General features: G+C 42.8%; 1 protein-coding gene across 1 annotated transcript; it reads right to left on the reverse strand.

Annotated features, from left to right (window-relative positions):
* Nucleotides 1-12,449: 12,449 nt before the first annotated feature.
* On the reverse strand, nucleotides 12,450-13,196 carry LOC119661216. Its single transcript, XM_038070440.1, has 2 exons — nucleotides 12,658-13,196; nucleotides 12,450-12,593 (listed from the first exon to the last, which is right to left on the reverse strand). Exons 1-2 carry the CDS (start codon nucleotides 13,162-13,164, stop codon nucleotides 12,492-12,494), a joined length of 609 nt encoding a protein of 202 aa, XP_037926368.1. The 5' UTR covers nucleotides 13,165-13,196; the 3' UTR covers nucleotides 12,450-12,491.
* Between the last annotated feature and the right edge of the window lie 1,553 nt (nucleotides 13,197-14,749).

Genomic DNA, 14,749 nt, shown 5'->3' on the forward strand with positions numbered 1-14,749 from the left:
TCGAGCATAAGCTATTTGAGTAAATGCTGGTGACTGGATCAGACGGAAACGAAAGTGGTGAAGAAGTATCCATTCAGATAGCGATTGGTGGGCAGAGGACCTTGAAAGGCTCTCGAAAAAGGATAGGGTGTTGTGCGGAAGAAAATGAACTGATTTTTAAAGGATGGTCGGATGAAAGGCTCTATATTGAATAGTAGGAAGCGTCTGCAGGTTTTTTGGAAGCATAAATAGGTTATTGATTATTTCAACCCTGAAGGGGTTTCCCCATCCTATTTAATTTTAAAGCTATGTTGCTGCGAATACCGATTTTACCTTTCCAAAAAAATTTCAACTTCTTATAATAAATCCTCTCGGAAACTCACTGGCAATTTGACACCACCCTCTACCAAGTAAGTCAAACAGTCTAACCACGGCTCTTCCATAAAGAAAAATCCTTCCTCCACTTCTTGCTTCCTTGTTTCAGTTGCTCACGGCTAGACCCACTTTACTTTCTCCATTATGTGAAATATGTCGTCTTTGTGCACTCAGAATCTTTTGCCCGGGTCGGTCAGTTTTACTGCACAAAATTGTTCGCCTGGCAGAATGTTAAATGCAGGTCCTTTCGTTTTGAGCCCTGTCGGTTGTGTGGGAAGTCACTCCACGAGAAATTTTCGTAACCAAAGTGCTAATTGCTCTCAACAGCAAATGCTTTAAGATGTCTAAATGTTGCTGCGGTTTCTGGCAGGAAGCCATATCATACGTACATACGCCCAGCAAAATGTCGGCAAAGATGCGGAACAAAAGGTTCTTGGGGATGCATCTTGTTTTAACGAAGAAAAGTTTCTCCTCGAAACAATGAAGAAAAGCCTTTCAAAATAGTACGGCGGATAGTTTATGGAGACCGTCAAGGGATATTTCGAGCAAGGACTAATTAAATGCCTTTCGTGGTTTCCGCCGATAAATTTTCAATATTTCATGGAGCTTTTGTGTGGCGGGCGTAAAAGTTTCTTCAAAGACAATAGTGCTCAGGTGCAAAAGACATGAACTTATACCTTTCGCGGTTTCCCTTTGGATGGTCTTAAATGCTACTTTCCCGGTATTAATTGAAATGAAAGAGAAAAATTTGCTGACAATGGATTTTTCTCATTTCCCTAATTTTGGCAACGTCCAGTGATTTGAGTTTTTGATAAGGAGCCGGAAATGAGCTTCTATTCAAAGAATATTAAATAGGAAATTATTTTTATATCTGATGATTTGAATTAATTCCAGGTGGGTGCAAAAAGCTTATTATATTCTCACTTTTCAACTGTTTGTATTTGATTTGGCGAAACTGAATGAAATTGAATAAGAGAAATGGCGGCAAACCCCGATATCGCAGATTTCCAATTTTCACAAATTAATTGATTTTCTATGAATCACCATGAGCACTGATATTCATTATTTCAACAAATACTTGAACGAACATATTATCGCCCATTCTCATCCAGTTCCTGTTTTGAGGCTATTGTTGCGTTTGCCGCGGTCCAATTTCCTTCAAACTCCAGCGTGTCCTTCATTTCGTACGGGATCCAATAACTACGTTCAGCGCTTCATTCATCCTATGAATGAAACATAACTTGCCCCGGATCCTCGAATGTAGCAGCACATTCAGGACAGTCAAGGACTTGTCTGATTCGAAGCGATGTAAATACTTCCTGTAAACCGCATGTCCCGAAAGAAACTGTATTACGCGCTCATTCAATCCTCCGCATTTGCGCACCGCCCATTTCTCAAAACACTAAGTTAGTGTGTGAGTCCAGCGACCTTCTTCGAAATTATCCCTATACAGTTTCTGTCAAGTGGTTTTTCGCAAGTCCGCAGTCAGCTTAGACATCATTCCCGCCTTGTCCCGCAAAGGCCAAGCAGTCCATAATACGTTATGTTCCTCAACAGGGGCCCAAATATGGAGCCTTGGGGAACACCCGTCGTCGTAATATTTTCTTTCATGACCTTCTTTCATTACTATGGGGGTAGCTTGATGAAATTCATACTGTCATTCCGATACACACCTGCTAGCTTGATGAAACTTCTCCAACATCTTACTCATAATGTCCAAAAGACCGACTCGGCGACATGAAGAGTTAACGCCAGGTGGAGTTTGGGGCCTCGATAGCAAAACCAACGGTTAAAGGATAGTATAAGTCCCAGGGCGAAACTTGGATTCGTACCCACGATGGAGCAAAAAACCTGGGAAACGCCTGCTGAACCAACACCAACAGCTGTACTAACAAACCCTGTCTCCACCTTGTGGTGGTGAATGTTGGGAGTCCTTCCTTAATGAAAAACTGCAGATGGAGAAGGATGAACGCGAATCTCCTGCGCTTAAAAATGGGACAAATCTTACCAACTGGTCCTCCAGGCTAGGGGTTGGGTAGGGCTGACAACCCTATACCGAAAATGACTTGTTACGATTCCTCATAAACGCTCACGCCCCTACAGAGGAGGCTACAGAGTCGGAGAAGGATACCTTCTACGAGGCAGTTGAGCGAAGGCTATCCCAAGTATAATATCGAAATCATACATGGATATTTCAACGGTCAAATATGGACGGAGCCCGTTTTCAGGCCATACGTCGCCGCCCCAGCCGCAGTGCAGCGTCTTATCACGCACTTCGTCGAGCGGAGAAGCGACTTCAACGGAAGAAGGAAGCCCTGGGAGAACCAGCAGGTCTGTGAACTAGCAAAGTACAAGAAGCAACCGCACCAGGCGCGGAAGTTTTACCAACAAGTCAACTGGATGAAGCCCTTATACACCTCGACGCTCACGCTGCTGAGACAAAGATGAAAATCTGATTTTCGACAGAATGGGCATATTAGAGCGATGGGTTCAGTACTTTGATGAACTACTGAACAACCAGAACATCGGCGAGTTGGAGGTCCCGCCAACTGAAGACGACGGACAAATACTGCCACCACCAAGTTTAGGAGAAACAGTCCGTGCAATTCATCGGCTTAAAAATCATAAGTCGCCAGGAGCCAATGGAATTACAGCCGAATTGGTTAAATATGGAGGCGACCAGTTACACCAAGTGGTTCGTCAATTTGTGCTCAACAGGTCAGCGAATCAATGCCTGACGACTAGCAACGAGGCATTATTTGTCTCATACATAAAAAAGGAGATACCAGACAGCGCAGCAATTATAGAGGTATCAAGTTGCTGAGTACCATCTATAAGATATTCTCCTCTATCTCGCTAGGCCGGATAGCTCCATACGCCCAGAACATCATTGGCCCATACCAAAGAGGCTTCACTCCAGGTAAATCGGCACCAGATCAGATTTTCTTCCTATTGGAATATGGACATCTGTTGCACCATCTCTTCATCGACTTTAAAACCGTCTATGACAGCATAGCCAGAGTAAAATTGTACACGGCCATGAGAGAATTCGATATCCCGTGGAAATTAATAAGACTGACTAAACTGACCCTGACCAATGTGCGAGGCCAAATAAAAGCAGCAGGATCACACTCGAGACCATTCAACATCATCAACGGTCTGACAAAGGGATGCCCGATCATGCGTCGTCTTTAACCTGGTCCTGGAGAAAGTGATCCGTGATGCTGAGGTAAATGCAAGAGGTACGACCTTCTTTAGATCTTGGGCAGCACATCACTGAAGGCAAAACAAAATATATGGTGACAACATCCGCACCGAAAACCAACCAACCAACAACATCAAACCGCACTGGTCAAACGGGAAAAATAAAGATAGGGGACTAGAACTTTGAGACCGTTGATAATATCTCCTATCTAAAGTCGAAAATCACATCAGATAACAGCTATGACGATAAAATCGGCACACGGTTGTTGGCAGCCAACAGAGCCTATTTCAGCTTACAAAAACTGTTCCGCTCGAAACGTCTCACCATAGGGTCAAAGCTCTTACTGTACAAGACAATGATCGTGCCAGTCCTCATGTATTCCTCGGAGACTTGGGTCCTTAGCAAGAAAAATTGTGAACTCTTGATCGCGTTCGAGAGAAGAACCCTCTGGAGAATTTTTGGCCCCCTACATAAGAATGGATGATTCCATAGCCTATAGAACGATGATACCATGACCGTCAGGTTGTGGATAAAATCCGGCTCAATAGGTTACGGCGGGCGGGTCACTTAATCCGTACGGATGAAGATGATCCCACCCGGAAAGTCTACAAGGGCAATATCTATGGTAGAAAAAGAAGACGAGGCAGACTCTGCCTGAGATGGAGTGATGGCATAGGTCAGGCCGCCAGACAGCTTTTAAAGATATCGAATTGTTGAACCTCGGCGCAAAATGGGGATGTCTAGAGTTCCTTATTAAGGCAAGCCTAGACCGGATGCCGGTTGTTGCGCCGTTGATGATGAATGGCAAACATTAGGGTCCCACGTCCAGCAGGCGACGCTTCTGATGCTCTACGGTGCAAAGGTATGAGCCAATGTTCCTGGCATGAAGGTACACCATAACGGCGTTGCGCAAGTACGAAAACGAGGAGCTTTGCGGGTGGTGTCTGCCTATCGCTGCTCTTCTTGCTAAGTGGTATAAGACTATATATACGCTCAAGGGAGAATAGCCAAGAGAGTGGTTGGCCGTTAGAAACGGCAACGTACACTAATAGAATGGCAACTCTATTGACAAAGCGAGACAAAGGGTAGATGGGTTGCGCGGATAGTCGTCAGCAGGCATTTGACAAGTCTTTTCATTGAGAAGTTGCTAGAAAGCATCTTTCTCGACATCAGGTCGACCTGTCTGTGGTGCATACGCGGTGAAGAAGTGAATGGTGCGATCAGCTGAAATAATGGTGAGCTTCATCAGCCGATCATCAAATCGATTTCTTTAATGGTATCACGGAAACCCTCTGAGATGGCAATGCTAACACCATATTGAGTGTGTGGGCTACCACAATAGTGAAGTTTGTAGCCATTTTTACCGCGTTCGCGTTCAATGTCGCAGCTTTTGGCACCAGACGGGTTTCTTGCAGAGCGCAGATATCAATGCGCCTTTTCCGAAGGGCTCTTGTAAATTCCGCGGTCTTTCCAGTTAGGGTGCCAATATTTAGTGTGCAGACACGTATTTTTTTTGTCCGTTTTGTTCGGACTAACTTGCTTACGTCCTGACGCCATCCATACGTCAAGAACCCTTGCCCATTTCTTGACAGGACCGGGGCTCGTCCTGCAGCGTCGACTGAGGTGGACGCTTTAGCATTTCTCCGAGCGTGTGACTCAATCCGATGATCTTGTTTGTAACGACATTAGATGCATTTTCTTGGTCGGCCTGCCGCGGGACCTGTCACCGAGAGAGATTAGGTAGGATTTAACATAGTGGAATAACTCCAACTATACTCTATTTATCTCTTCCCTTGATTTCAGCATTTTATTTTTGTTTTACTGAGGATAGTTCAGACTATGTTGCCTCAAAGTCCTTTATTTGGGCTTGAGACCAGCATACTATGTTACTAGAATTCAAGTACTTTTATTTTCCCCTGGCCTCGGTCTCTCCCGACCACTTTAGCAGAATTAAAGGCAAAAACGCAACTGACCTAAATATATGGTTGCCATTCCCCCCTTGGTGCGGCATAGCGCGTCAACCGCACACCTATAAGCCATAGATGGAGGTTCCCTGAAATGCCCATCAACTGACCAAAAGCTCACTAAATTTCAGTCCCGATTCGTAGTTCTTTACAAACATTTCATTAACCTTCATTTCCATACTAACTCAAAATTCCGTTTAAATTTAACAATTTTCCTTTTTATTACATAATAAAACAATTTAATTGGCAACAAATTCAAAAAATTGGAATCGCTAGTGACCTATTGACTATGGAACAAGCTATTCTGAAAATTTGGGAAAAACTGATGGGATCAACTTCTGGAAATCCTACAACATTGGTTACAGGATTCTGTTTTTCAGTTCAGTCTGATTAAGGCTCAGCTGGACGATTTGTTTGAATTCGGTGGCTTTTGCGTGACCCATATAGATGTGAACAAATTGAAAAAAGTGGCCCAACTCCCGACTGTGTACGGGGATGTATAATTGGGGTCGTAACATGTGGAAAACTGATACGGGGTTTGCCAACTGCGTGCACTCTTCAAAAAGATAGAAATGTGCACTATGAGACAAAATAGTGTTAAACTAGAATATATTTGAAAGGAAAGATTCTTTAACCGCCTTGATAGATGGATAGATAGCCCACCTATCATCTTGAATATGAAAGCGGGGAACGATGCGGAAAATAATTACTAAAGTTTGCAACTTATAAGAAGCAATTAGAAGATATCGATAAAAGCCACAGAGTCAAGAGCTAACTGAGCACAAACTTTCTAACGAATCCTAGCAAAACTTTGAGGATGGATTATTATGTGGAAAGTTCCTATTTATTAGTGAAATCTCCTTTTGGGGGTTATTATAATAAAATTAGTGAATCCGACGTTTTAAATACTTACATAGATGCCAATTTTGGTCTAAACTTTGCGTATTGGTTTAAGTTTTTTAAGGTCAAGTTGAACCCCAAAAAAAATCTTTTCTATTATCGGCAGGAGTCCATTCGCTTTTGTTCAGCGCCACTGCCCCGAATACGTCCGTAGTACGACTTTTCCCAAACTTGACCGCGATATTCGAAACGTTGTCGATAAAACCATTTTTTCCACATCGACAACTTCAATTCCGAATTAAAACACCGAAAGATTGCCTGAAATCGCTAAATTAATTTTTATAGGACATTCGGGATGTTCATGCATGGAAATTACTGTCCAATGGTTGTCCTGCTTTTTCTCTGGCAATCGGGCAAAGTCACTGGTATTATGGTGGAAAGCTCACAGAACCACTCGGTAGTTTTGTTGTAAATTGTCATCGAATGAGTTAACTAAAAACGGCGGTATTGTAAATTACTGAACAATTTATTTAATCGGATTACTGCAAGTCGAATGCAAATTTATGTGCCCCAAATGAACTGGCTTCCAGCCTACATAAATCAAAATCAAAAGGGAATTTGTTAAAATTTTGCATGGAAATTTAACTACAACTGTAAATTATAAACTGAATTGAGTTATTTTTCAATTGAATTGCAATAAACATTGATTTGTTGCATTGCGGATTGAAATGTGTTTTTATATTAATTCGCCGTTAATTAAAATTACCACAGGAATTGGGACGAGGCTTTGTGTCAACGCTAAACTGATGAAATATAATGGATTATTGGCAAACGGGCAAACACTGCATTCGGCTGTCATGGGGCATTGGCCATCTCTTTAGGAATTGCGGTTACATTTTGGAAAAGAATTGGGAAAACTTCTTCCCAATTAAAATAGAACTAACATTTTATAAAGACATAAGACACCCTGTACAAGGTGACCCTACTATTAACAAAACGATACGAATCTAAATTGAGGAATCGAAAAACATCTCCCTCAATCCAGGATGCCAAATAAAAACAAACAAGCAGGAAACCGTATAGCGCGCATACTGGCCTACCAGGCCGAGGCACATCTCCGAAACATTGAGAGCCTGGTGATTACACCCAAAACGAGAGAAGCTGGAAAGTCAAGCAGTGGAGTCAAGATCAACATTGGGCTGCTGCAACAACTACCAACAAAGGGTACTACTCAAAAGCCAGGTACAAGCAAAAGCACGTCTGAGATCAGTATGTCAAGCGTTAAGAGGGAGGCAGGCCTCAGCGGCGCAGGTGCTAAATGATTCCTATCTGAAGGAAGGGTTGAAACCAAAAGAAGGCTCAGGGTCTAAGCCATCATTATCGGATCCAGAAAGAAGGGAAGCAGTCTAGATTAGCGCACATGAGGGGGAATGCTCCGAAAAATCCCAAACTTGAACCCAAGAGGGGGAAGCCCCGTGTAGATCAGGGATAAAGGCAAAAGTCAGGAAGCCCGCCATTAGCTATGATAGTGCTCATAAGGGTATTCGGCAGGGATGGAGTGCGAAGCTTTCGTACCCAGGGATACGCTTTTGACAAGGTCACATACTGGTGTCTTGCACGACGGACGACAATGCGGAGTGACTCCTGACTGTAGTCCCTAAACTACTAGGATGGGAAGAAGCAGAACTAATGGAATGTGCTGGAGATGATATACCACATGCGCTCCTCAGCTGCTGTACAATTTTTGGTAAGGTTTTCCTGTTCGGCTTTGGCAAGAACGGTCGATGGTGCTCTCACTCATCTCAGGTTTGAAGCCATCTGCTCAGTTTAAGTGGCACTGTGCCTCTTTCCATAACAACCGCACTGCGTGGTACTGTCTGGCTAACCTCTCCGTCCCGGGAGCCGCATCAATTTTCGAGCGTTCTTCTTTACTCGTCCGTGCGAATCCCGATATCTTGCCAGTTATTTCAGCTCTTGTCGCTTCCTTCGATGTACGCTGTCGCGAGTCCCTTTCTGCATCTCTACTGCCTCCTAAGCTATGTAATTTTTACTCTCTTCACCGAAAAACTATTACTTTTTGGAGCTCAGAATTACTTGCTTGGACACCTCGGGGACATCGCTTCCCATATCATAATAGCATAGGTAAAACGGCAGTATGGAGCGCAAAGCCTCAGGAATACCTGTTACACCAAATGCCTTATATCCACCTACACATGGTAATCGCTTCGTGTTCTCTCTTAACCGAAAACTTAAACGGAGAAGAATGAAGACATGTCTCCCAGGCCTAGAATATGGAAAACGGTGCCATCTTATCCTCCGAATTGCGTTAGCGTATGGATGTTGACTCGACTCCGACACCTTTCAGTATAGAGACGGACCAGGAAACGAAAAAGGATAAATGATTTGGGCAATTTCTCATAGAACGTTGAAACAAAAGCTGCTCAGCAGTTACCCGACATCATCAAGAAATGGCAAAAATGGTAAAACCAACGAGCCTGTAAACGCTGGAAGCATGGAAATTTCACCGATAACAGAATAAAGCCCATCCTACCAAGTCGGAGGAGAAAATCTGCCATCAAACAGTATATGCACATAAGAGCAATAATTTGCAACTGACGAAAGTGCTTAAAAGTACACCAAGCAGTTCATTAAATTATGGTCAGGGTTTAGAACAACCAATCAAGGCTTGTTGATGGTCTGCCCGACACATAAGAAAGGAGATACTCCTTAGGGGAGCAATTATAGAAGTATGTTGCTGATTACCTACTTCGAGATATTTTCCGCTATCTCGTGAGGCCAGATAGCCCCAAAATGGGCAGAGTAACTTCATTTTACAACCCCTGACCCTGAATTATCAGAGGTCTTCAAAGTAAATTATGATAGATTAGGCGGGTGGAAAGAACGTGTATATTATATCGGCTTACATGGCACCCGACAAATCAGTTCTACCAGAAGAATTGCAAGATCTGATATCCACTTTCACAGCGAAGAAGGTCAACCTTTTGATATATTGCGACGACAATGCGAGGCAAACGAAAGAGGTGAGTATCTAACTGATTGCATTATTAATAAAAACCTATCGTTGGGCAACAGAGGCAACAACCTTCTACTACTACCCCAAATCGATGAACTGTGACGGTTAGGAGTAGGTCTTGAATATTAGCTTACTAACCGTTTATAAGTCTCCCTCCCTTTCAGAGACCACAAGAAGATCAACTGACAGGAGTTTGGTGAAGCCATCAAGAACAAACTCTCCAGTCCTTATAATGGTAATATTAGCATGGCAGAGGCACTGGAGTCAGAGATCGGAACTCTAACAAAGACATTCGAAATCGTCTGCAAAGTGGTTTCCCCTACAAAATACAGCAATATAAATATTGTCACTGCAGGAAAATAAAGATCTGCCCAAACTCCAGAAAATAACCAGTATCTGCTACAAGCACAAATACTGGCAGTTCGAGGAAGACCGCTTGTACCTCAAGTCCATTAAGACTGGCAAAAACCAGGAACTTAGCAGCCCCTCCTTTTTTAAAGAATTGGAAGGCTTCTGGACGAAATCTTCTGGTGATACCTTTGAGATACAAGCCCATACGCACTTTCCCGCTAGCTCCAGTCAGTCAAATTGGCAATTACCGAGGATAAAATCTTCTGAGCCCCACATATAAATCACCCGGCTCAGACGGTATAATATACCGCATTTCTGAATACGCGCGAACATGTTTTCATACCGAAAGCGGGCATTCGAGGTCATGAGCCCGCGAAGGACTTTTAGCCAATCCGCCTCTTTCTTGTTAGAGACCTTAGAGGGCGTTCTGCGGATATACTGCAAGGTTGTCGTTAGCTAAGTCATGGTAAGAATGTCAAGCGTAAAACAGTCATTCTCCCCGAAAGCCAGACGACCATTAAGGCTTCGAAGTCAGTTGCGATACCTTAAAGGCTAGCGCCAGGGTCCGCTGAACAATCGCAAGTCGCTTTCCTCTGGGTTGACGGTCATGAAAACCAGCCAGGGTGCTGCGTTTGACAGTCGCTTAGTAGACATAGGCTATGAAAATCTAAGCCGGCTGACTACTCCTGCTTGCCTCTCTGGAGCGGCCACTGCTACCTACTTACTTACTACCACCAAGTCCTCTTCAATACTTCACTGGAAATAGTATCCAGTTCCGGCACTTTTCTGTCCTTAACGAAGAAGACAGCCTCTTCATGTTACTCTAAAGTGAAGAGTCAAGAAACTTTAGTACGTCCCATCAAATCAGACGTGAAAAACATGCGCAACTCTTGACCAACTGAAACTGTTGGTGGAAAAGGTGCTGATAAAATCAAAGGAACGAGTTCAGGTGAACGCATTTAATATTATATGTCATAGTAAGAACTATAATTATAGAAGCACTTGTCATTGAAATTTAATTATTAAGGTCATTGAGTTCCATCGCTGAAACTCACATTCCACGAGAGTCTCGTTAGATAGGACACTTCGATAATAGAAGTGTCCTTCAAACAAAACTTAGCTCGTTAAGTGTATGGTTAACTTTGAAAAATATTATTCCTGCACAGCGAACCCAGAAGAAGCCATCTGGCATTGGTGAACTCTGAGCCAGCTTCGAGCTCGATATGGTCTCTCCTTTCTAACCGCTGTTACTTTCCATGGTACCATTCTATCTATCACTTTTAATTCCTAATTTCTAATTCTTTTCGTTCGCTTTTTGAACCAGGATCAGACAATATGTACACAAATTAATTCAGGGACGTAATTTTCCTGAATCCGGACGGCGTTCTCTTTCGAACGAGGTATCTCCCACGGAAATCTGACGATTTTGCACTTTTGACTATTTTTGCGACCCGGGGTTGGTGCAAATTTTCAATTTTCTACGATTTTTACGGGGCTTTCCAGCGGCCGATTTTCTACGATTTTTCACATTAGAGACGTCGTAGGCTCGAAGTTCTTGCATTTCCTGAATCTGGGCCTCGTCCCTTTTCAAATGAAGTATCTCCCACGGGAATCCGACGATTTTTCATTTTTGACTATTTTTGCGACCCGGGGGTAGTGAAAATTTTCATTTTTTTGGATCTTCATGGGGCACTCCTATAACTTTCTATAACTGCAACCGTCAAGGAACCTGCCGCTCACCCTATCTCGTTGGTTGCAGATGAATTATCTGGCGACTACCAAGTAAAGGTGGAAGGACGGTTTGGTAGAAAAGCTGCAAGTAGTGAACGAGGGTGCATTTTCTTGTTGCACAGATAATAGAAATGTACACTGGGCACTGGTGAGAACCAAATTTTTGATAAAATTCGAAAGGGCATCAAAACATTGAATGATATCAGAAATGGGGTAGTGTATGCACGTTTGGTTGATATGAAGCTTCTGTTTCAAGTTAACCTGGAATTTCGAAAACAAAGGAGGGCAAATGGAGCGGGGATTTGAATTTCTAGGATCTTATGCCCGCCAGTACTTGATGTTGGGTCGGACCAAATGGTCAAGAACTGGCCCCTTCTTTCTTAATTCACGGACCCTCATTTTTGGGCTTAGCATCCAAGTGACCAAAAATTGTGTAGAAAAGACGGTTTATACTCTCTGTCCAGTTCTACACCAAGTGGAAGCGGATTTAGAATTCCTCAATCCTTACACAAAAATTTTAGCTCAACCCAAGCTTTGGTCTCCAGTATCAGCGGATTTACGATCTACATATTAAGGAGCGTTTCATACCTGCCGACAGCTTGGGTTACGGTGCTCCAAGGGCAGAGGTGAGGCAGCGTGTGAGGAATTTCCTCTGCTTTTTAGGAAAGCGTATGCTTCAGGACGACTCCAAAGATCTTGATGTTCGCTGAAAAACAGGACGACTCCAACAGAGCATCTTTCCAAGGTGATGATAAAGCCAAGTCAGATTTCGAAAGCGAAACCCAAAATGGGCAGCAGCATTACGAAGAATACGAGAATATGCAGCCGTCTCTGTTCCCTACGCTTCTTGGATCACGTTTATGTTGATAAGTAATTATTCAGCGAACTTTATCTTTTGTGTTTTACTTTGGGTGCGCGGATAAAATTGCATTTGATGCTGCTTCAAAGACAGAGAAAAAGTAGTACAAAATCATATTCAGTCCATAACTTTATTCAACAATCTTTAAATGGCTTAAGCAGATCCAGTCACACTCTTGACAAGAGAGATGATTTGTTCTGGGTTGACACCTGCAGCCTTCATAGCATTCCAGCCAGCAGCCAGTTCAGGAGCGTTCTAAAGATAGCAAAATAGTTTTCAAAAAATCACTCTAATGGCAGTTTCAGCATGCAATACTCACCAAGAAGTTTTGTATCAGCACATTGAAAGCAGGTGAAGTAATCCTTCCGTAAAAATAAGCGAATGCGGGACTAGAAGCAATCTTTGACTTAATGAGTGCCTGGATTTTGGATTTTGGGAAAGCATTGGCAACATCATTCAAGAAGCTGCTGAAGGAGCGTTCCGTAACTGTTGGCACTGGACCATCGTAATCAGCCAACTTTAATTTCTTGGCCATTGCATCGAGGCCTGCAACCGCATCGATTCCAGAAGCACCCAAATATTCCAAGATGGCGTAAAATTGAGGACTTTTAATAGCCTCGGACCAGAATTTTTTGAATGCTGAGCCTTCCAAGTAGTCCTTTGCTTTACGGAATTTACTATCGAACAGCAAATGTTCACCGGCAATCAAAACGATTTCATCAGTTGGAACCAATTTCTGAAAATCAGCAAAGTCTTCAGCGAGTGGACCTACTGTGCCAGCTGAGACGCAGGCGACAGCAAGGACGATGCAAACTAGAACCTTCATGACTGTTAACACACGCGAACAAAACTATGAACGTGTAGTGAATACTTTGGAATTAGCCAATTCATTCGCTTTTATAGGAAATTTTTAATCTAATTTTTTTATTAAGTATCTACGCTGAATTTGACATTATCTCCTCCTAAAAGATGATCATATGATACCCCTACTAGAGTAATTAATTTGAATACGTGCACCGCAGATAAGGCATAATGGTCATCATCTGGAAATAATGCCAAGCGGGAGTTTATTTATATTAAGATTAATCCATTCAGTCGATAATCTAAATATTTTTATTCATGGTCATTGTTCAGTTTTTTTTTTTTTCAAGCCCTGGAATCTTCTTCAATAATAATAGAAATCATTCCAGGGAGGCATTGCAAAAAGTTAGGTGCATTGTTTTGAATACTTGATTGAATCAACACACCGCCAATAATTATAATCAATAATTTCCCTCATATTGAAAAGATTGATCCGATAAGATACTTGCAATATTGTAACCAATAACCAACGAGCAGTTTTTGTCGCTCTCTGCTACGTTGATTGTGATCATTTGAACTTCAAAGTGGTACCTTATGGAAAAAAATGAAAAATAAAAGTTTGACGAACAATTTACTGCTTGAATTGAGAAAATAGACCATATACAAATACGAACTGTCTTAAATAACTGTAGAACTAAAAAACCAAGTTTGAGTTTTCGTCCTAAGCTTTTGAACAGACTTCACAAAGCCGTATTTATATATACAATCCCTCATTTTGGTGCTACAATTCAACCGAAAAGTGCTAATCCTCATTGATTGCAACAAACTTATACGTTTTGACGCTCCATTCAATCATCAAAACGTTTTTCAAACTCGGTGCTTGGTATGTCCATTAGAGCCATCTTCGACTTTCCCATGGCCTCCGCTACGCTGCTAAAGTATGTTTTACGCAAAGGTTTTTTTATTCGCTGGTGGTTTAGGGGGGCCGGACGCAACACGCAAACGACTATCAGATGATGAGCCCTTTCGAGGTCGATATCGGGAGGTCTCTTGTTACGCACATCCAGAAAACAACTCCTAAATCTACTGCTGATCGCGAACCTCCCAACATTACCGTTACGGTCGCCAAGACATGCTTCTTTATCCCATGGCCAAGCAAGATGTGGTCAGATCTCATCTTGGCATTCAGATTCACCCATCACGATCACAATGTCACCTTTATGAAGCTTCCCCTAAACCGCGTTTAACATCCTTCTCCATTATATCGGAAGCCTCCGTTCGTGCATAGCATTGGCAATTATGACGCTCTTTATCCTGTTGCAAGTCTGTCAGAAACCGGCTCACAGATCAAGAGAGGGCATATTGTTGTAGCCATCAAAAACAACCCGACACCGGGTTCGGGTCTAGTGGTAGTAGACTACCACTTGTCTTTCCAGAGTGCAAAAGCACATTCCCGCAAACGGGAGAGGAGCACTCTCCAAAGTTCCACCATCTTATTTCGCTTAGGCCCAGAATGTTCAGGTTTTATCGCTGGAATTCTCACTAAAGTTGGAGAAAGCGAGCATTCTGGGGACCATCGCTACCGTTATCGAAGAGTGTGCACACATTCC

Source organism: Hermetia illucens, chromosome 1 (assembly GCF_905115235.1).
Source record: "Hermetia illucens chromosome 1, iHerIll2.2.curated.20191125, whole genome shotgun sequence".
In the NCBI taxonomy this organism is placed as follows: Eukaryota; Metazoa; Arthropoda; class Insecta; order Diptera; family Stratiomyidae; genus Hermetia; species Hermetia illucens.

Bases quoted from the DNA above. Each gene is read 5' to 3' on its own strand.
- LOC119661216 (XM_038070440.1), bottom strand. From the start codon at position 13,164: ATGAAGGTTCTAGTTTGCATCGTCCTTGCTGTCGCCTGCGTCTCAGCT. The intron at 12,594-12,657 runs GTGAGTATTGCA...TGCTATCTTTAG, and splicing joins TGCTGATACAAAACTTCTTG to AACGCTCCTGAACTGGCTGC.